Source organism: Pipistrellus hanaki (genome assembly GCF_964339955.1).
Source record: "Pipistrellus hanaki genome assembly, chromosome: 4".
NCBI lineage: Eukaryota > Metazoa > Chordata > Mammalia > Chiroptera > Vespertilionidae > Pipistrellus > Pipistrellus hanaki.
In genome coordinates this window covers 82,885,650-82,906,262 of record NC_140506.1, presented here as the reverse complement: position 1 = coordinate 82,906,262, position 20,613 = coordinate 82,885,650, and the positions used below count along the sequence as shown (strand labels likewise).

At 47.0% G+C, this 20,613-nt stretch overlaps 1 protein-coding gene across 3 annotated transcripts in view; it reads left to right on the top strand.

Moving 5' to 3' along the window:
- The window catches only part of SNX29 (sorting nexin 29), a gene marked incomplete at its 3' end in the record, with an annotated part of 419,909 nt that overhangs the window by 113,122 nt on the left and 286,174 nt on the right, over positions 1–20,613 (top strand). For all 3 annotated transcript variants that reach the window (XM_084881120.1, XM_084881121.1, XM_084881122.1), the window contains 2 exons: positions 10,038–10,101; positions 12,675–12,803. In XM_084881120.1, the coding sequence (XP_084737246.1) occupies positions 10,038–10,101; positions 12,675–12,803 (193 nt within the window). The remainder of the gene's footprint in view (positions 1–10,037; positions 10,102–12,674; positions 12,804–20,613) is intronic.

Genomic DNA, 20,613 nt, shown 5'->3' with positions numbered 1-20,613 from the left:
TGAGGACCCCTGTTTTGGACGGTCCACGGACCACCGGTTGGCGACCGCTGCTCTAGGGCACGCTGTGTGAGGTCAAAACCCAAGCTATAGACAGTGTGGACTCACATTGAGAAAAGTGTCTGTTTAGCCCGCCCGCTCGCCCTCCCTCCCTCCCTCCCTCCCTCCCTCCCTCCCTTCCTCCTCCCTCCCTCCCTCCCTCCCTCCCTCCCTTCCTTTTTATAGTAAAAGCTGGAAATGTAGTGAGGAACAAGCACAGACTCCCATGTGGGGAGAGGGAAACAGTTCTCTAACAGATGGCCATGATCATATTCCCACAGGGTGGGAGGGGCAGGTGGAGCTTGGGAAGGGGCCCTTCTCACCACACAGCTGGGCCTGAATATCCTATTCTTGGCTTAGGAATTGTCATTACCTGTGCTGGGGCGCAGTTTGATGACTCGTCTCCTTCCTGCTGCGTGAAGGGAACCCTCCTGTTTTCCATATGAGTTCTCAACAGTCAGGGCACCTGGAGGGGGTCCTTGTGGCACTCAGGGGCAGGGTGGTGGGCTCAGTGTCAGGAGAGCCAAGCGATTTCCATTGTCTCCTGGCCTCGTGTGTTCTGGTGTCTCTTGATTGTCATTCCCCCTTTCTTGGCCTCACTTGCCTTGACTATAAACTCGGGAGCAGCATTCTGTATTTCTTCCCTGATGGTCATGACTAAGTAGGTGATTGCTTAGCATTGCATCCTTTCTCTACAAGCACCTCATGCCCTCTCTCGAGACCCTTGACTCACCTGCATCATTTTGGCAGTAGATGGTAAGTGCCATCATGCCAATAGTAGAGGTGGGAAACTGAGAACCACACACATGGCTGCACAGGAGGTAAATAGCAGAGCAGGGACTAGAACCCATACTCTGTGTATCAGATTTAAAGCATCTAGGTGTAGCGCAGGAGAGCGTAGAGCTGGTGCCACTCAGCCTCGTGTGTGAGTTCTGCCTGTGTTCTCCCAGTGGCTGTGTGCTTCTAATTAATTGCAGATTATGTGTGTGGATCTGTCTGATTTAGAATTGCCCATACATATGATATCACAGCCTGAGGGTGGAAGAAAGCTGTGCAGCTGATGTCCTAATTATTTATGGGTATTTCACATGCAATTAATCTCCCTTACCATCCGTTAACCTCGCTACCCTGCTGTGTGTGAGGCCAATCGCAGCAGATGTTGGTGGCTCAGCCCTCGGGACCATGGCAGACCTAGGGCTTTAGGCAGGTCATGGTCACGTTTCTGCTGGGGCCCAGCCAGTGGATAGGTGCAGATGACGGGACGCCTAATATGCCACATTTGCTTGCAGGAGCCAGAAGCTAGACAGGCTCATTTGCTACTCCTGATGAGTCACAGCATCTCAGAGCTAGAAGGATCCTAGACAATCAGCTTGTCTAACCTCCTGTTTTACAGACTAAACATCTGAGACCCAAAGTGGGTGTGAAACGCTTAAAGCACCTTGCCAGTTAGCAGCTGAGCCAGCCAAGGACCTGGAGTCCTTATGGGTTACTTGCCGTCACATCGCACATCTTTGTGTATAATGTTATTTTCTCATCCTGTGTAAGCCCCACCTCGCTGGGCACAGTGACTCCAGTGCCAGCTTGGCGTGGGTCCCGAGTCACAGCATATGAGAGATGACACACTTGGTTGCAGGTGACAGGAATCCACTTAAGTAAAATAAGGGAGTGTTATCGCTCTCATTCCTCTAGCATCCAGGGGCACCATTGCGTTTAGGCAACACTGGGCCCCAGGACCCGTGGTAAGAGGTGTGATGAGGAGAAGCTGGGTGAAAGCATGCCCGTGCCCCCTGGCCAAGCTGACTCTGCCTGGAACCTGCTTAGGCTTTGTCTCTTGAGCATGTGATTTTTGGGGTAACATGCAGACCTAGCATGAAACTCTGGCAGCCTCTTTCTCAGTACCCACCATGGGGTTAGGGAGACAGTGTCATATGGGCATTATGGTTGTGGGTCTCAATGCCAAATGGCCTGTGTTCTGGTGTCTATGTCCTTTTCTATAAAATGGGTTTGATTCCAGCACCTCCTTCCTGTGGCTGTTGGGAGGGCTTAATGAGACAATTTATGTACAGATCTTCACCCAGTGTCTGGACATGGCATATACCTGCTGGCAGCTGTTATTAGGAAAGTCATAACTTCTCAGTTTTTTCCACCTGCAAAAGGGGAAGGAGACTACTTCCATGAAGTAAGGAACTCATTGGTTTCTGTAATACAGCCAAGCCCAGACCTATCCTTCAAGGTTGGCAGTGGGTGAACAATTGTCAGGTGTAACAGGGCAGCTAGAGCCCAAAGCCCTCTCTCTTCTCTCTTCATCTGCTTTTCCCTTTTGGCATGCTCCCCAGTCACTGAAACCCCAATCTCCTCGGGGGGCACTGTGTCCCTTTAATGCTCTAGCTCTGACATGATTCTCTGCTCCTCGTGAACACATCTGGGACCAGACTGGAGCATCTGATAAAGCTTATCTGAATGTTGGGGTACATGTATCAGTAACCTTTCCCCCATGGGGACGACACCTGCAGACTTCTCCAGAGAAGCCATTGTGGTAGATCAGGACCAAGGACAGAGGCTGCCTCCTCTGAGTGATCTAGGGACATAGCCTTTGTCCCTGCTTCCTGCTGCTAGTTAACGTCTCTGATTATAGTTTGGTTATCTGTAAAACAGGTATAGTGACAGCATGTACCTTGGGGTTATGGAAGGATTGACTGAGGTAACAATGTCTGTCAAGTTCTTTAGGCCAGGCCTGGCCCACAGGAGATTTTGAGTGCTCACTGCTGCTGTGCTGAGCCATCTTCAGCTCAGGGTCACCTGCCGCTGTGCTTCCCAGCCTGAATCAGCTGAGCAGCTTTACACAAAAACACTGGTGCCCTATCCCACCTTGACATTGAGTTAGCTTGTCTGTGATGTAGTTTGAGTATTAAAAAACACACATACGTGGTTTTAATGTGTAGCCCAGCCTGGCTGGAGAACCTACTGGTGTCTGGGCCATCTCTCTCTTTCTCATGTGGCGCTGCCTTACTCTGTCCAGACTGTGCCAGGTCCAGGCCCTGGAGAGGGAGACTGGGGAGAGAGTTTCTTTTTCCCCATGGCCGTAAGCCAGGAAAGTCACCTCCTTCAGCGCAGACGTCACTCTCTGTAGTCTAGCATCGGGCAGTGAAACCCCAGGCAGTGGTGGGGCCCGCCCCTCTCCCTTTTCTTACTGGTCAGAGAAGTCAGTGCTGTTTCTCTCCTGAAGCAACCTCTGAAGCTGTTTTTATTCTTCTGGAGATATCTCTTTAAGCTAAATGATGTGTTGATGACTTATCTAAATAACTTTAAAGAATAAATGTAGAGACTCCTAGACATAAAATACGTGGAACTGTCTGAAATTGAGAGATTCCCTCCCGGCCCGAGTTACTCCTAGTAACCTGATGACTTCACACACCCAGGTCTTTCTAGGCCTTTCTGAGGGGGACAGGGCGGGGTGCTTGGATCTTTTTAGTCCCTGAGTGAATCACTTTGAGCTGCCTTGGGGAGTTGCCCTGGGGAGCTGCCCTGGTGTGTCTAGCTCCCCCTTCTCCCCTCTCCTAGAGGTCTCGCTTCCATTACATCCTCTCAGGCTCCTTCCAACTCTGTGCTTTTGATGTTCTCTGATGTGGGGCAGAAAGCGGATTCTAAAAACAGCCATGCATGTGTGTGCTACTGTCTTGACATTTTGAAGCTGATGGGTGGTCAGAACTCAAACTTTAGGGCAGTGGGGTCTCGAAGTGGTGACCTAGCACCATAATCTGTTGTGCCTGCCTGGTAAGAACTTTAGTTAATACCTTTAAAAATTGATTTGTCTGAAAACATGGATTCTGGCTTGTCTTGAGGTGGGGGCAGCCTAGCTGGGTACACCCCCACCCCCTTCCCTCTGCCCCACATCCATCCAAGGACTGCAGTGCATCACTGTTGTTACTTCTGTGGCCCTGTTTGAATTTGCTTTTGGGACACCTGCCTTAAGGTTTGTACTGCAAATCACTGTAAGCACTGTGTTTGTGTATGTGTATGAAAGAGAGAGAGAGAGAGCGAAAGGGAGGGAGGGAGAGAGAGAATGATAGTGAGTGCGCACACAAAAATGAGCAAGAGAACCCAAATTACACATATGGAAAAGTTGATAAAAACCTAGAACTTTTCAAGGTAGTTTTCTTCTGTCCCTTGTGGTTTTCTTATAGTTCTCAGTCTGTACCCATGGGTTTTTCAAAACCTTTCTTCTCTTTCCAGGTCATGTTGAAACTGTAGCTTTAAAGCTGAGGGGTGTGCCAGGGGAGCAGATTGCTGATTTCCCCAAAAGAGGAGAAAGGTTGAGAGAGCGCTGAAGGCCATGCTGGAAGCTGGTGTGGCCTTGGGGGCCTTTCTCCTTTGGAGGGGACAGCTAGGCCTGGTGCTGCGAAGGTTGGGACAGGCTTTTGAGGGAGCCTGGCCAGGTGGGTCCTTGCCCTGCCTCCTGGCTGTGTGGGGTGGGGACTCACTCCCCTCCTCTGGGCCTCTGCTTCCCCATTCCTATGAGTGCAGTGATTCTTGTTTCTCAAGGAATCTTGTGAGAATTAAATGAGATTGTGTATCCAAAGTGCCTCTGCCTGGTGGGGCATACAGAAAACAGCTGACGCCTGGGAGCACTGGCCACCAGGCTCTTGGGGCATTTTTTTTCCATCCTAATACATTGCAAAGTTGAAATCCTGGGTGGACAGGGTGTTGAAGGGAGGCAGGAGAGAGAAACAACAAAAAGCTAGAATGGCCCAAGATTAGTTTTAAAAGTTACCCTTAGAGCTCAATATAGATTATCCTTTCTCTTGGAGATAAAAGGAAAGAGATTGGGTAGACAGAAAAAAGGAAGAAAAAAAAAGCAGACTGTTAAATTTGAAAAATGATGGTCTAGGTTAAATATATATCCACAGAAGAATGCTTTTATTTCTGTGCATGAACCCTCCTGAGCTCTCCCTTTAACTGTAACTGAGGATGGGCCCCAGGGGAATGTTTGTAAAGGCTCTTTTGAGGTTTTTGGAAAGTGATGCTATATAAAGCTAAAGAATTATTACCCAGTTCTATGTATATATAAGAGAAAGAGAGAGAGAGAGAGAGAGAGAGAGAGAGAGAGAGAGAGAGAGAGAGCGCGCACGCGCGCACACGCTTGCATACTTCCAGATGTATTCATCTCCCCCTCATTCTCATCTGGTCTCCTTCTTATTCAATTTGGAAAAGGAAGTTGAGATCAATTTACCTAAAAATAATTATTTGGCCCAAACCAGTTTGGCTCAATGGATAGAGCGTCGGCTTGGGGACTGAAAGGTCCCGGGTTCGATTCTGGTCAAGGGCATGTACCTTGGTTGCGGGCATATCCCCAGTGGGGGGTGTGCAAGAGGCAGCTGATCGATGACTCTCTCTCATCGATGTTTCTAACTCTCTATCTCTCTCCCTTCCTCTCTGTACAAAATCAATAAAATATATTAAAAAAAAAAGATAATTATTTGCCCTCCCTCGACTTAATATAGTACCTAATATAGCAGCCTCTGACGCCCATGGTCACTGTGTGAATGGGTGAAGGTTACATCTGTCGCGTGTGCTGTGGTGTGTTTGGGTCCCTGGGAGCTGGAGGTTGGTCCCTGGTCTGCCAACCCATTGGAAATCAGGGATTCACGATTCACATGGTGGGTCCTGAGGAGGAGGGGAATGGTGTGGTAGGCTTGTCCAGTTTTAGGTCATGGTAAAGCTTTTTGCCCCCTCCCTTCCATGTGTATCTATTCCCAGACACAGACTGGAAACAAGCTCTGTTTGAGTCTGACTCCGTCACCGGGACAGGAAATTACCGCTGTGAACCCGGTGGTTAGCATTCTCTGGTGTGGCCTTCGACTTACTAATAAGCGCAGCTGACATTTCTGTTCAGCCCATCTCACGCTCAGTTCCTGCCGACAAGGGGTACATTTTCCCAGTGGGTGCTAGTCATTCACTCGTTTGTTAGTTCACTTGTTCACCCAGTCTTGACTCCTGTGCAGTTTGTCTCCTCAAGGAACTCACAGGCCTGGGGGTGGGGCCTCAGTTGCCAGGCCTGCAGATGAACAGCTATGTACATGGTGGGTGGGAGCTTGGGCAAAGTGGGGTCCGGTGAGTTCTCCTGGCTTGTTCTGCTGTGAGGACTCAAGTTCAGATCACAAGGGCAGAGAGTGTCGATGGGCTCCCAGGCGCATGGGGGGAGTCTGGTGGGAGCCAGCAACGCTGGCGGCTCCTACGTTGCAATGCCTTCTAGTCCTGTGGCCACATGGTCTTGTGTGTTGCCCTCAGAGAGCTGTTTTGGCTATACTTGTGCCAGAGAAACCAAGTCAGCCAAAGGTGAGTTTACCTAATCGACAGGGGTGCTTTTCAGAGTCTGGGTGCCTCGGTGCTATTGCCCCAGGGTCAGGCCCATGTTTGACATTTAAGACACCAGCCAGACATTTTCTCTGCTAGGTGGGCTCCCCTGAGAGGTTTCACCAACTCCTGTCTTTGCTGGGCTTCTGCCCTGTGCCTGTACCTCATTTGTCGCAGCCTCTGCATCTGGTGATGGCAGAGCCCTGGCAAACTGTCCTCGGCCTGCCTTTCAGCAGGTGGATCTTGGTGGAGTGATGTGGACTGTGCTCTTGGGCGAGATGCACCAGCCCCCATCCTCCCTTCCATCTCTAGCATAGTCTTGGCCCATCCCAAATGCCTGGAAGACTCGAATGGGCCTCTGATGCAGCGAAATAGAGGTTGCTGGGGACTGAGGAGGGGATGAATAAGACAGGACAGGCCTGCTGGCTCCCTTATCTGCCACAGCCGGTGGGCAAAGATATTACAGAAGTGATCCCGACCCCGAAACTTGAAGGAGGCTCCAAGTAGGGGAGGCAGCCAGGCCTCCTAGGTGCTGGGACCAGCCTATGCAAAGGCACAAGAGAGAGCAGCGGGTTTGATGTGGTGGGAGACGAGCAGGAGGAGCAGAGGAGACAGCAGGTGGAGCCAGTGGAGGGCTGTGGTGCACACGGGCTGGAGCTCCGGTGTCTGCAGGGTGAGCCCTGGGTGTAGGTGCAGTGCTGCTGGAGGAAGAAGATCCAGGCAAGGAGGCTGAGCATGAGCAGGGGCCGCCGGAGGGACCAGAGGCAGGGCTGAGGGGTCTTGGGAGAGGTGTGAAAGGATCCATAGCGTCTGGGGCAGCAGCTGCTTGGCTGCCATTTTCTATCAAAGCCTGGTCTACAGTCTCCTGTTGGCAGCTAGCCAGTGGCCCTGCCCATTGGGCGAATGTCTGGCAGGCCCCGGGCCTCACCATAGAGAGCCACCCCCCTGAACTGGAGAGGGATAGCAGTGTGTGTGGGGGGCAGGGAGGTAAGAGCTTCTGGATTTCTCCTAAGACGGGTCGGTAAATCCTTCCTGCAAAGGGCCAAATGGGAAATACTTTAGGCAGTGCAGGCCACTCACTCTGTTATCACAACTCTGCTCTGCATTGTGGCATGAGAACAGCCACAAACAACTGAAAACATGGCTGTCTTCCAGGAAACTGCTGCTGACCCCTGCCCTGTCCCACGTGGTCGGCAATATTAGTACCATATTTTCAGCTGATGGAACTGAGAAGCAAGAGGTGGTCATTTGCTCAGGCAAGTGGTCGGCAAACTCATTAGTCAACAGAGCCAAATATCAACAGTACAACGATTGAAATTTCTTTTGAGAGCCGAAAACCGACTTCTGCGCATGGGCCATGAAGTTTCAATTGCATTGTACTCACGCCCTCACACGTGGTATTTTGTGGAAGAACCACACTCAAGGGGCCAAAGAGCTGCATGTGGCTTGCAAGCCGCAGTTTGCTGACCACTGGCTCAGGTCATCCCGGTGAGACTTGGGAGATCTGGGATTTGATTAGAAAACTTGTTTGCTACCCTGATGTTATTTTTGTTAGAGTGGCCCTTGATGTGCAGAAGTTATTTTCTTATCAGACTTGTTCTTTGCTTCATGGTAAGAAAGGCCTCTGCTGCCCCAAGATGGCATCAATGTTTGTCCACATAGTCATAGAGCTTTTATTGCTGCTTTTAACATATTTAAGTTATTTTGTGTGAGTTTATTTCGATACGTTGCAGAAGCAAAGGTTTAAGTCTTGTTTCTTGCTCCCAAAATGGTTTCTTGCCCTGGCAACATTTATGGAGGAATCTGTCTTTCCCACAGGGAATTAAAATGCTGCTCTGTATCCCATGTCGACTGCTTACAGTTAACATTATCCCATGGCCTTGACCAGATTGTTTGTTCCGTTCACTGAGGGCAAATCAGGAATGGAATTTGAGATGGGTGGTCCTTGGTGCTTCAGCCTGGAAGGTCGCCATGCAGCAGCCCTGCTCTGCTGTCACTTGCAATGTGTGCGGTGGCAGGTAACGAAGAAGGAAGTCACAGTGAATAGACTAAACAGATAATGGGATGTGTGGTGCTGGGGATGGAGAGAAAATTACAAGTTAGGCAGCGCCTCTGCCACTGAGTGTAGCCGCCTTGAAGAAATATAATATTTATATAATATATAGACATCAACCCAAACGTCACCTACTGGCTCTACTGCAAAGTGAAAGCATACAAAGTTAAAGTCTATTGAAACTTTTTTTTTTTTTTTTTTTTTTTGGGGGGGGGTGTGTGTGTGATACTAGGTCTGGGACCATGTCCTTTCCCACCATTCCCACCATTGTTCCAAAGGCAGCGTGGGGAAGGCAGAAGGGACAGTCGTCTGATATCCTGATTCCTGTGATGGACGTCACAGGATTCCTAGTATCAGAATACTGTTTTATTTGTGTCCTTGGTCATTTTTACGTTGAAGCAAATACAGGCTGTGGTCCTGGAGGCTGGAAATGCACAGCGTGGAAGGGAAAGGTTCTACCAGCATGATGGTGAGGATTGGTGTGTATTGGGTCATTGCTATTTCTGTGGCTTCTGTGGGCAGCACCATGAATTTCTTAGGTGTATATAAAGCATTAAGTGAGATAGTGCTAGTAGGGGCTTTGAACAGAGCTATACTTGTATAAGCGTTCAAATTTTAGCTAAAAGGAAGAAACCAACAATCCATACCGTTTTTCTAAAAAGGATTTGGAGCAGTGCATTAAAACAGATAAGAAATAAATTGAGACCAGTGGTAGGCAAATTGACACAGGTGGACATACAGGCTGGAGAAGATCAGAGCAGGGTTAGGGCACATCCTGGTTGGCACATGGCTAAGTACACTCATTAGATGTGTAAGTTTCTCTGTGAGCTTCCTAGTAGCCACACCAAGAGAGAAACATAGTTTATAGGGTTACTTAAGTGGAAAAATCCCAAATAACTCCAGGAGAAATGAGAAGCTTCTGGAATTGAAATCCGAGTGACACAGTGAACGATGTCTTGAGTGCATGAATGGGCAGTGAGAACAGTTGTGTGATATAGATAGGAAACTTGGGTGGTTATTTAATACAAAGGCATAGTTTCCTATGGGTGAATACTTCCTATGTAAAAGCTATCTAGGAGAGGAGCTCCTGTAAGCAATTATGGACTGTGTTTTGGGAATGCCCCTTTTCCCCCTGTGTCGCCTGTATGCTGACTATAGAAAACCAGATATCTTAGTAAACTTGAGGATTTCTATGTCAGTGTGGACCCAAGTGTCACTCGATTGGCTGTGTGATCTGCTGTTGATAGGCAGCTGTAACTGGGAATGTGCATTGTTCAGAACAGATGTGGTCCAGCAGCAGGGATCTGGAAGCACTTGGAAACCGCAAGCCTGCTATTTCCAGGCAGCTGAGGGTTTGGCAAAGAGACAATCCACACATATTTCATCCTGCCCTTCTGTTTTGTGTGGCTAATAAGAGTGAGCAGCTGAGCCCATTGGATGGATAAGTTAGGCTGTATAGTAATTACTTTTGAAGGGGAAAGGGAACTTGTGTAGACAAGTCACTATAAATAGCCCATAACCCAGATTGGTGGTTGGTGAGAGGACAGCAAATAGGAGAGTTCCCTGGACTAATGTGGATGTGCTTTCTTCCTAGGTGAACTGCGCCAAGCCATCGTGGCCATGATGAACCGGAAGGATGAGCTGGAAGAAGAGAACAGGTATCTGACCTCCAGGCTCAGGGCAGAGCCTCGTCCTTTGACATTCTAACTCTGGGACTGAAAAGATGAAAAAATTCTGCTTTATTGGCAAAATTGAATTGTGACCAATGATTTTGTATTTCTTTTGGTATGCAAATTACCACTTTAATATATATATATAGCAGTTTGAGTGAGCAAGGAATGAAAACCTCACATTCATGGCACCACCTTAGAATAAGCTTAAAATTTGGTAAAGCAATCTTTTTAAAACTTTAAAAAACAGCCTTACTGAGATAGAATTCATGTATCATATAATTCACCCATGTAAAGTGTACAGCTCAATGGTTTTATTATGTTCACAACTATATGAATCACCACCACAATTTTAGAACATTTTTATCATGTAAAAAGAACCCTATGTACCCTTAATGGTTATCCTCAGACCCAGTGAAGCAATCTTTTGAGTAATCTTTTTTTTTTAAATTTCTTTATTGATTAAGATATTACATATGTGTCCTTATTCCCCCATTACCTCCCATCCCCCCATTCATGCTCTTATTCCCCCCCCCCCCTATTGTCTGTGTCCATTGATTAGGCTTATATGCTTGAGTAATCTTTAATTGAGGGCCTAACTGCCATGTTCCAGGCACTTGGAATACTTGGCTTAAAGTTTTTTCCTCTAATGGGTACTTTGGGCAAGATGGTACTTGAATTTTTTTGACTTTCCCAAAAGCTCAGGTGCAGACATTGAGAGGGCAAAGGGCTATATCTTTTGTTCCCTGTTGAAAGCAGTGCTACATACTAGGCAGGCACCGTCTGTCTTGCTACCATCTGGCTGCCCGATGGGAGCCTCTCAACTGCCAGACCTTGTCTAGGCTGCAAGGTGGTCAGGAGAGGGATTTGCCTGCCTCTCTGGGTGTTGGGGTGGGTCAGGTGCCTCTATCTGTGCACGTCTGTGTGAACTTGTGCCCATGTCACTCTCTTATTATTATTATTTTTTTAATTAAAATTTTTTATTTTTTAAAAATTTATTTATTTTATTGATTATGGTCTCACATAATTGTCCTTATACCCCCATTCCCATCCCAAACCTTTCCCTACATATGCCCCTACCCTCCTGTTGTCCATGGACACTGGCTAGGCCCATATGCATGCACACAAGTCCTTTGGTTGATCTCTTCCCCTTACCCCCACCCTTCCTTACTTTCCCTCTGAGGTTTGAGAGTCTGATCGCTGCTTCTCTTTCTCTGGGTCTGTTTTTGTTCATCAGTTTATGTTGTTCATTATTTCTTCTAGATGTATGAGATTATATGATCCAAGAAATACCCTTGTAAAAACCTAAACTGCAACAAGCCATAATGGTTATGCTGAGAGGCAAATGAATCAGTCTGTAGTGAGTTCCTTTCTGGGCCAACAGTTCTTTTGAGTCCCAATTTCAATGTCAAATAGTTCCTTATGTGTACATGTCAGCCATGATATTTCAGATCTGGTTGGTGGACAAATGGTGGTAATGCAGGTCAGCCCATCTCTGGTTTGGTCCTGGGCATCCTTCAGCAACACGCAGTTGGTATTTGAGGCGTCATCAGCATCTTCCATCTCTGAATTGTGTCTGTTCTATCTTCATGGCTGGAGCGCTTTTGTCTATTCCTCTCTGTTACAGGATTCCAGATAGTCTCGGAGTTGTTTTAGCTGCCGTGATCAGAGTATCTTTGGATGTGGAAGTCTGAGAGTCTGCAGCTGGGGTAGCAGGATATTGGCTGGAATTGGTGCTGGGTCACGGGGCAGTTCCAAGGCCTTTCTTGGTGGTGGTGGTGATGGGTTTCTAAAAAAGGCAAGTGTCATCTAGATTGGGGAGAGAGATGCATCAGAATTAATAAATACTTCCCAGAAATATCCATTTGAGGTCAGTGAAGTAGGTGGTCAGCAGACCAGGCCTGGCTCACTCCGAGGTGCTAACTTAACAGTCATTTCTGGACAAGCTGCTGTCTAAGACCAAGCATGGCAGATTCACAAGTGCATGTGTTTTGGAGGGTTAACAAATTCCAGACATAAATCTAATATGACATGTGCAATGTCAAACTCTACAGCTCTATAAACTCTCTTTGTGCTTGTTTAACGTGGAGGTGGCTGGGGTCAGGGTCAAAGTGTGTTTTGTGAGTAGAATTGGAAATGAGGATAGACATCTGTCAGGTAACTGAGCCTGTGTTCTATTTTGATGGCTCAGGTTATTGTTTTGGTTTGAACTGCCATCCTTTCCAATGTGGCTGTGACACAGTGGCCTCTGTTAATGTGCTGCACCTTTGGGCGGGATGTCTGTGAAGGGGCTTGCCTGAGACTCGCTCAACTCACCATTTTTCTTTATTACAGCTGCCCACAGGTTATCCGGACATGGGGCTCATGCTAATTATTACTCTGAGGCTTTTGAGCAGAGTTTGGTGTCTCCTTAAATAAATTTATAATGAGATAGACTAGAATTATGGCTTATGCATAGCCTTGTGGAAAACAAATGATTAGGTCTTGACTAAATGACTGAGTCCTGGGCTCGATGGACTCTGGGTTCACAGCATCTGAACGGATGGGCCCTCCTCTTCCAGATCACTGCGAAGCCTGCTGGATGGTGAGATGGAGCACTCGGCTGTCCTCCGGCAAGAGGTCGACACCTTGAAGAAGAAGGTGTCAGAGCAGGAGGAGAGGCACATCATGAAGATCCAGGCCTTGGCAAGGTAGGAGGGCAGAGACACCAGGGGTGGGCCTGGTGGGCCTTATTAAAGCCCAAGCACACCTTTACCAACACTGTTTAATTAAAAGTGTTGTGACCAGTAGCAATAACATTTATGCATTTGAAATTTTAATATTTTATTGAATACATGTTGAATAATATATACACACATGATTCAGAATACAAAGCGTATAAATGGTTAAAGTGTGCAATCTTCAGTGACCACGTTTGCCCAAGAGATGGGCAATGTTACTGTTTCCAGAGATGTCCATGCATGCACACATCTCTGGATGTGTGTAACTTGCTTTTAATTTTCCTCCCTGCCTCTCTTTCTCCTTTCTCCCTTAATGCACAATGGTGGCGTGACTAATGCACACACACTTTACATCATGGAGATGGTTCTGTGTTGTGCACAGGGCTGCCATCTTTAGTAAGTCGTATTTCATTGTCTGACTGCACCAGAATTCATTTGACCGGTGTGCCAGTAGCCAGGCGTTAATGTGGTTTCCAGTCTTTTGCTACTTCTAATAATGCCACTGTGAGTAACCTCTGCGTTTGTTATTTTGCTCCTACATGACAATATTTGTTGGAAAATTTATGGAAGTAGAATAGCAGGTCAGAGTTCTGTGCTTTTCTCAGTGGAGAGATCCTCAACTTGCCCTCCACGGAGGCTGAGCCAGCCTACGTTCCACAGCAGCAGGGAGAGGGCGTGACCGAGCAGCCCACAGGGGGCGGCTCCAGCCTCTGGGCCTTTGATAGCATGCAGGTGAAACATGGTGCTGGCAGACTATTTTTCATTTGCATTTCCCTAATTAAGAGTATGGCTGAGCCTATTTTTATTTAAGAGCCATTTTATTTTTCTATGACTTTGTTTATATCTTATTATGAAAACTATATGGGGAAACTCCCAAAATCCCAGCTCCCATAAAAACACGCATCGCTACGGAATTTGTTCACATGGAAAGATACTTTTATGGGCTATATTTAACATCTATAGCCTGTCATTGCTTAGTTTGCCTCTTTCCCCCCACTTAAGCTTCTTGTTAACTGTTTCTGATGCCTGGATGTAGCATTTCACTGAATTAATGTCATATTAAATAAGCATTTGCTAGACATTTGAGTGGGTCCAGTTTTTCCTCCCATTTTAGGTAAGATAAACAGTTTATTGGTTGTTAATGTAACACTACTTTAAAGTAAGACCAGAAGATAAGTGTGTCTTGGGGACAGGCGAGGGAGGCTGGAGTTAGTACACTTGCAGCAGCAGCATTTATCATCTCTGTGCTGTCAGGGCGAGTGGCACTAATGTAATTGTTATGATGTGGAATCGAAAGTTGGCACCCTCATCCCATATTTAACTTTAATTTGAACTTCTCTCCTTTCTCTACATTTTAAAATGACACCTCAAGAGCATCAGAGACAGTTAAATGACTACAGCAAATGCCCAATTTGGCATTTTGTCAGCTGGGCCACCATTTCACCTGGCCCGGCAGGATTCTGTGGTGGAAGGTGTTTGCTCACAGTACAGGCTGCGGTCTATGGAGAGCGGTTCTGAGTCATCAGAAAGACAGACCTATATTCCCTGCCACTTTGGATTGTGTTAGGAGTCAGCTCCATTGTGTGAAGATGGTGAGCTCCTGGGTGAACTGCTTAATCTTCACAAGTGTGCACTTCCCCATTAATAACCTGGGGAGGCTAAGCTACCCACATGGGAGGATTGAGTGAGAAAGAGTTTGTGTGGAAGTATATAAGGTTCTGGACACCAGCGAGCTATTGTGAGCGTGTTTTACAAGAAGTGTATTTTAGCCTGTGATAATTCTTAGGAAAATTTTTTCCCAGCAATGGAGTAGAAACATTTTTCTTAACTAAGCAGTGTTATGACCTCAAGTCCCCTCATTTAAACAATGGGGGAGCTAAGCGTTTAAGGTGTCTGAAGGTTCACAGTTTGCAGGTAGAAGGAACATTTGTAAAAGAAGCAAATACTTCAGGAAAAAAGAAAAAAAAAAAAAGGAAGAAAGCAAACAGGGAGGCTGGATGTGTACGTTTTGAAAAATCCCGCTGCTGACGTGTTCCAGGCAGAGTTCATCTTTGCCACTTGCCAAGCTTTCTTCTTGCCACAGAAGGAGCAGCTGTCAGTGTTCTCAGGTGGTAACGGGTGGGGCATTGATGCTGGGCCAGGCCTTGAGGCTGGGCCAGGCCTCTGTGAGCACTGGGCCACCCTGTTCTCAGATCCATATGTGGCAGGTATCATAATGCCAGTGGTTTAGCCTAATGGTTAGTGGCGAGGATTCTGGCATTGGACTGTGGGGGTCTGACTGTGGCTCTAATGCTTATTAGTTGTGTGACCTTGAGCAAGTTACTTAATGTCTATTTCCCTAGTTTTAAATTTCGGATAAGAAAACTCTCTACTTTCTAGGGTTGTTGCACAATAAAATGAGAGACCATATGTCAGCTCAATAAATGTGCTTCATAAATGCTCAATAAGTGTTAACTATCATTATCATTTTTCTTTAGTATGGTAATTATATTACTAAGAAACCCTGCCACATTAAAAGTTACATTTTAACAGCAGGGGTGCAGAAAGAATTAAGTACTAGGCTATTTCGGACATAAAAAGTGAAATTATTTTTGCTGTAAGTATTCTAAGAGTGTGTTTGTGTGTATGAGTGTTTTACTGGTTCTGAGTATATGCCAGTTATAAAACTGAAACATCCCTGAACAAATGCATCATTTTATTACACATTTCTTTTCGCTCAGAATTAACAGCTTTCCTTTCATGCTGTCATGGCTTAACCATGATCAGGGCCATATATCCATATATCCAAGCGGCTACTTGTTTCTGAGGCAGCGGCGTTATAATCAGTGGCACCTCAGGGTGGGTGCGCCTTGCTCCCTAAGTAATTGATTGCCACATTTCCCATTGAATGAAGAGAACTCGGACTAGGAGACAGGTGTTCACAGAAAGAAGACACACGTTGACATGAGAGGTACCTTTGAGAGAAGTGGACGGGGTTGTGCATTACTGGGCAGTCATTTTTTCTTTCTGTTCATTGTATCAGTTATCTCTTGGTGCGTAACAAATTATCTCCAAACATGCACCTTAAAACAACAAACATTTATGATCCTCCAGGATTTCTGTGAGTTGGGAATCTGGGATGGCTCAGCCTGGTGGTCCTGCCTCTAAGTTTCCCACAAGGTTGTAGTCAAGCTTTGGCTAGAGCTGCAGTCACCTGCAAACTCCACTGGGGGTGGATGGGCCACTTTTTAATTTTCATTTTTTTTGATGTTCACCCGAGGAGTGAGGATATTTTGTCCATTGATTTTTAGAGAGTGGAAAGGAGGGAGGAGAGAGAGGAGCATCTGTGTGAGGGAGACATCTGAACAAACGAGAGGAGACCAATAACAAACTGGTTCAAGTTACAAAAGGAATTTATTGGCTCACATAACTGAAAAGCCCAGAGGAAAAATAGCTTCAGGAAAGATTGCATCTATTGGTTGCCTCATAATTGAACCCGTGATATTCTGGTGCTAGGCAGACACTCTTAACCACTGAGCAACGCCAGTTAGGGCTGGAAGGGCCACTTTTTAGTTCACTCGTGTGGCTGTTGCCAGGAGCTCAGCTCCCTGCCTTGTGGGCTTTCTTCACGTGGCTGCTCACAGCACAGCAACTGGTAACTCTAGAGAATACACCTGACATGGTAGCCACTGTTTCTTTTATAACCTGGTCTTGGAAATGAGACACGATTATTTCTGCTGCATTCCATTGTCACACAGATCAACCTTGTTCATGTGGGAGGGTCTGCACATGAGTGTGCATGCCAAGAGGTTGGGGTGGGGGGGTCATTGGGCGCCATCTTGGAGGTTGCCTACCACATCCACCATGCTTCTGTTTCACCTTGGGACAGACACTACCCTAATCTCTCCTGGCTGGTTCCTCCTCATCCCCATTCTGCACATGTAGTTTGGTGCAATTGACGCTACCACTGCCTGCCCTGGGTTCCAGAACAGGCCAGATGATCGAGGCCTGGCCGTCAGCTTGTCCCATCCCTTGACCATTATGATTGGGTTAAAGAAGGGTGTGTGGCCAGGCTGCTCTGAGGAGCCGATTTCAGCATTCTTGAGGGGATATGGTATAAGCCAGGAGCTGTTGGCAGCTGTCTGCTACTGTGTGGGAAGATGCTGGCCTTCCCATGGTGACAACATTGTGCAGAAATAGAAGGATAGATGGAGAGAGAAACCCACAGGTCCTGATCCCATTTGAGCTCCTGGACCCAGTCTTTCCTGAAGCTATTTTCCCCTCTGGACTTTGCAGTTATGTGAGCCAATAAGTTCCTTTTGTAACTTGAGCCAGTTCGTCACTGGTCGTCCTCTCTTTTGTATCTGGGGTCCTGACTAACGAGGCTTCCTAGTTGGAATGTTAGGGGATTGGAGCAAGTTGTGTTTTCTCTGTGCTTCCTCAGCAGCCAACCTGCCAGGTCCACAGAGAGACTTGCGATTTGTTGTGATTCATTATGGGTGTGAACACCCCCCTGGATTGTGCGACAGAGCACTGCTCAAGGCCTTTGCTTCCTGTTTCTCATGTCGGGACCAGCCTTACTGTCATTCTTTGTCACACTGGTGCACTAACAGGAACATGTCAGTTGTGTGACCATAGCTATTCCCTTTCCCCATCTGAGCCTCTGGGTCTTCGTCTGTTTAAAAATATAAGAGGAGGTGGGTGGCATGGGCTCCCTCCAAGCTTCATGAAAGGATGCTGTGCACTTGTGTCCTGACATAATAGTCTTAACTAATATGAAAATGCTTTTGGCAGTAGAAACCCAAACCAATTTAGCCTAGGTCAACAGGGGAATTTAGTGTTGCTATAACTAACTGATCTCTCTTCAGACGTCACTGGACCCAGGTGCTCTGTGAGGTCACACTCCTTCTCCCCTGCTCGTGGCTCTGGCTCTCTGCGTGTTGTCTCCTTCGTGGGCAGGGCCTCTGCACACAGCTGCAAAGATGGCCTTTGGTGGCACCTCATGCAGGATCCAGAGAGAAGAGACCCCCTTTCTCCTGACGCCTTCTAAACATTTAGGGAGGCTCCTCACTGGGCATGTTGTGGCCAGGAGGGAGCAGAAGGCATGGTGAACGGCCTCGCCAGGTCCCCAGGGCTGGTAAATCATGTGGGCAGATACATCATGCCGGTGTGCTTCCTCAGAGGATTGTGTGGAAGATTACATGAGCTGATGCTCCTCAGTCAGTGCAGCTTGGGTCTGTCATAAATGCTCAGAGGAAGGTCCCTCCTTCCCTTTTAGCCACTGCCTTGCCCGTGGGTGCCTAGCGATGTGGAGGCTAGGCCAGGTCTGTGGGTTCTTTCCTGTCCCAGCTTCCTTCTGCAACAAGCACGTTGGAACTTGTTGCCACTGGCCTTCATCTGACCTCAGCTCCTCGTGGTGTATTTTTCTAGTCCTGCCTGCCCAGCACATGTCCCTTTGTTTATATAATATTTCCCTGTTGGGCTGCTGAGCAGTGATCTGCTATGACAGGGTCCTGCATGTGAGACAGAACCATACTGCAGTTGTAAGGGAAGGCTGGACCAAGGGTCTTAGAAGCCCAGCGCACATCACTCCGTCCAGCCCCCTGGGAGGCCTTTATTGGCTTTCTATGAAGGCTTTAAATCTCAGTGTCTGCCCTAAGGCTCAGTCTCTGCCTTTAAAACATTTATTAGAGAAAAATGAAGGCTTGCCTTCTGTGAAAAAGGACAGTAAATTTCTCCAGTGTCCATCTATTGACATTGATTATGTTTCTTTTTTTATCACAAGAAGTGAATGGTCAGAGTTGAGAAAGTCAAACGTGGGAGATCCTGGCTTGGAATCTGAGCCTGTCCTGGGTTAGGGGGGGCCTTCGGAACCGAGAGCCTGGGCCTTTTCCCTGCCAGCTCCCCTGATGTAACACATGCTCCGCCGGGAGAACTGGTAGGCTTCATCCTGCTGCCAACGAAGACCAGAGTGGCTGCGGCTGTGGGGGTTATGGGACATCATCTGGGCTCAGCAAGAAGTGCACCCATTGATTAGCAATGTCTGCCGTGGACATGGGAAGAGGGAGTGGTGGGAAGAATGTACATCCCTGTGTTAGTGCTGGTGAGCTATGGAAATGGCTTGGAAGGCTCAGCGCCAAGGTGGCAGTGCTGCACAGGACACTGGAGAAGGGCGGGTTTGCCTTTTTTGAAAAGAAGTCCCCATTGTTCAGCTTTGTCTGGTGAAAGAAATGTGCTCTGGAGGAATACCTCAAACCTGTTCGTTTTGTTGTTATGTAAAACAAAATGAAACTTTGCTCTCAGGTTGAGTGGAGACCAGAAATAAGGCCCAGTTTTTATCTGTGTGTCTTTGAGAAAATTAACATTTGCTGTATTGTCTGATTCAAAAGCCCATGTTTGTGGATAGAGAGTTGGGGGGGAAGAGCAGGCTCTTCTGCTGGAAGAGGAGTTGCTGTAGTGGACACTGTACCGCCTTTCTGAAAGTCCTCTCCACATTTATCTCACACTGGGGGACCCGCCATAGCTTGATTTTTTTCTTCTTCAGTTTTCTTGATTGATGGCAGGGGTTGAAGTCTCCCAAGCACTGAGGTTCAGCCCTGATTTGTCTAATTTGGTCAAGATAATTCTGCCTCCTTTCCTCAGTGATTGTGGCCATTGGGCTCTCTTCAGACAAGGGGCATGTGGTCTAGTTCAGGCCAGGGAGACCTGTTTGGAGGTTTGCTGAGACTTTAGAGGAAGATGATCGCTTGGTCATGGGTGTCTGGGATGGCTTTATTTTCTGAACCAAAGCTGTGAGGGTGTAAAAGCTAGACCTGCTTTATTTATTTTGCCATCCTGAAATGAAATTCATAGCTAATATAACCTACCTACGTAACTAACTTTAAAAAAATGGGGAGAACACCCTAACTCAGGGGTCTTCAAACTACGGCCCGCGGGCCACATGCGGCCCGCAGAGGAGTCTGATCCGGCCCGCCAGGTTTTTTGGGCAGTGAGCGCAGCCGAGGTGTTACAGTAGGAATTAGTAGTTCATATAGTCCGGCCCTCCAGCTCTCTGAGGGACCGTGATCTGGCCCCCACTTTAAAAAGTTTGAGGACCCCTGCCTAACTCTAATATGAAAGAAAAGGAAAGTACTTTATAATAGAAAGCAGATTTCAGTATATATTGGCTGGGAATTCCTTTGTAGAAAACATGTGGAGGTTAATGGCTTGCACCTACTTATCATGCATAAGTTTGGATTTAAAGAAGGTAAGAAAATCGAAAGGTAAGAAAATCGAAGTTCTTTATAAGGAGTATAGAAAATGAAAGAGCAGAGTCTGGATGGACCCTAGGGTAAAAACTCTATAGTCAGTGTATAGTGAATGAAGTAGATTGTAGGCTGAGATTATGAATAAGTATTTCACCTACATGGAGAGCCATCAGGACAGTTGAAAGTATGGCAGGATGTAGGTTGCTCTTGGCTATGGGACTGCCTTGGCCTCTCAGGACAGTGAGTATTCCTGGCCGTACGCAGTGAATGCTGGGAGCACTCTGTCATCATTGTGATGTGCAATAGTGTCAGCACACCTCTGCCTTGCTTAGACTTTGCTGTGCATTACACTCACCAGGCGAACTTGTAAAATGACCTTGTCTACACCTGTAGAAGGCAGGATGGGTTTCCAGTGAGAATTCTTGCTTTTAGTTCTTTCCCCAGTGTTCTCATTTTCAACACTATTTGCAAATGTTTCATCAGAATTTTGTGTTTAGGAGCTTTCTGGTCCATTTTCTTTAATTTCATAGCTAATATAGCCTACCTACAGGGGA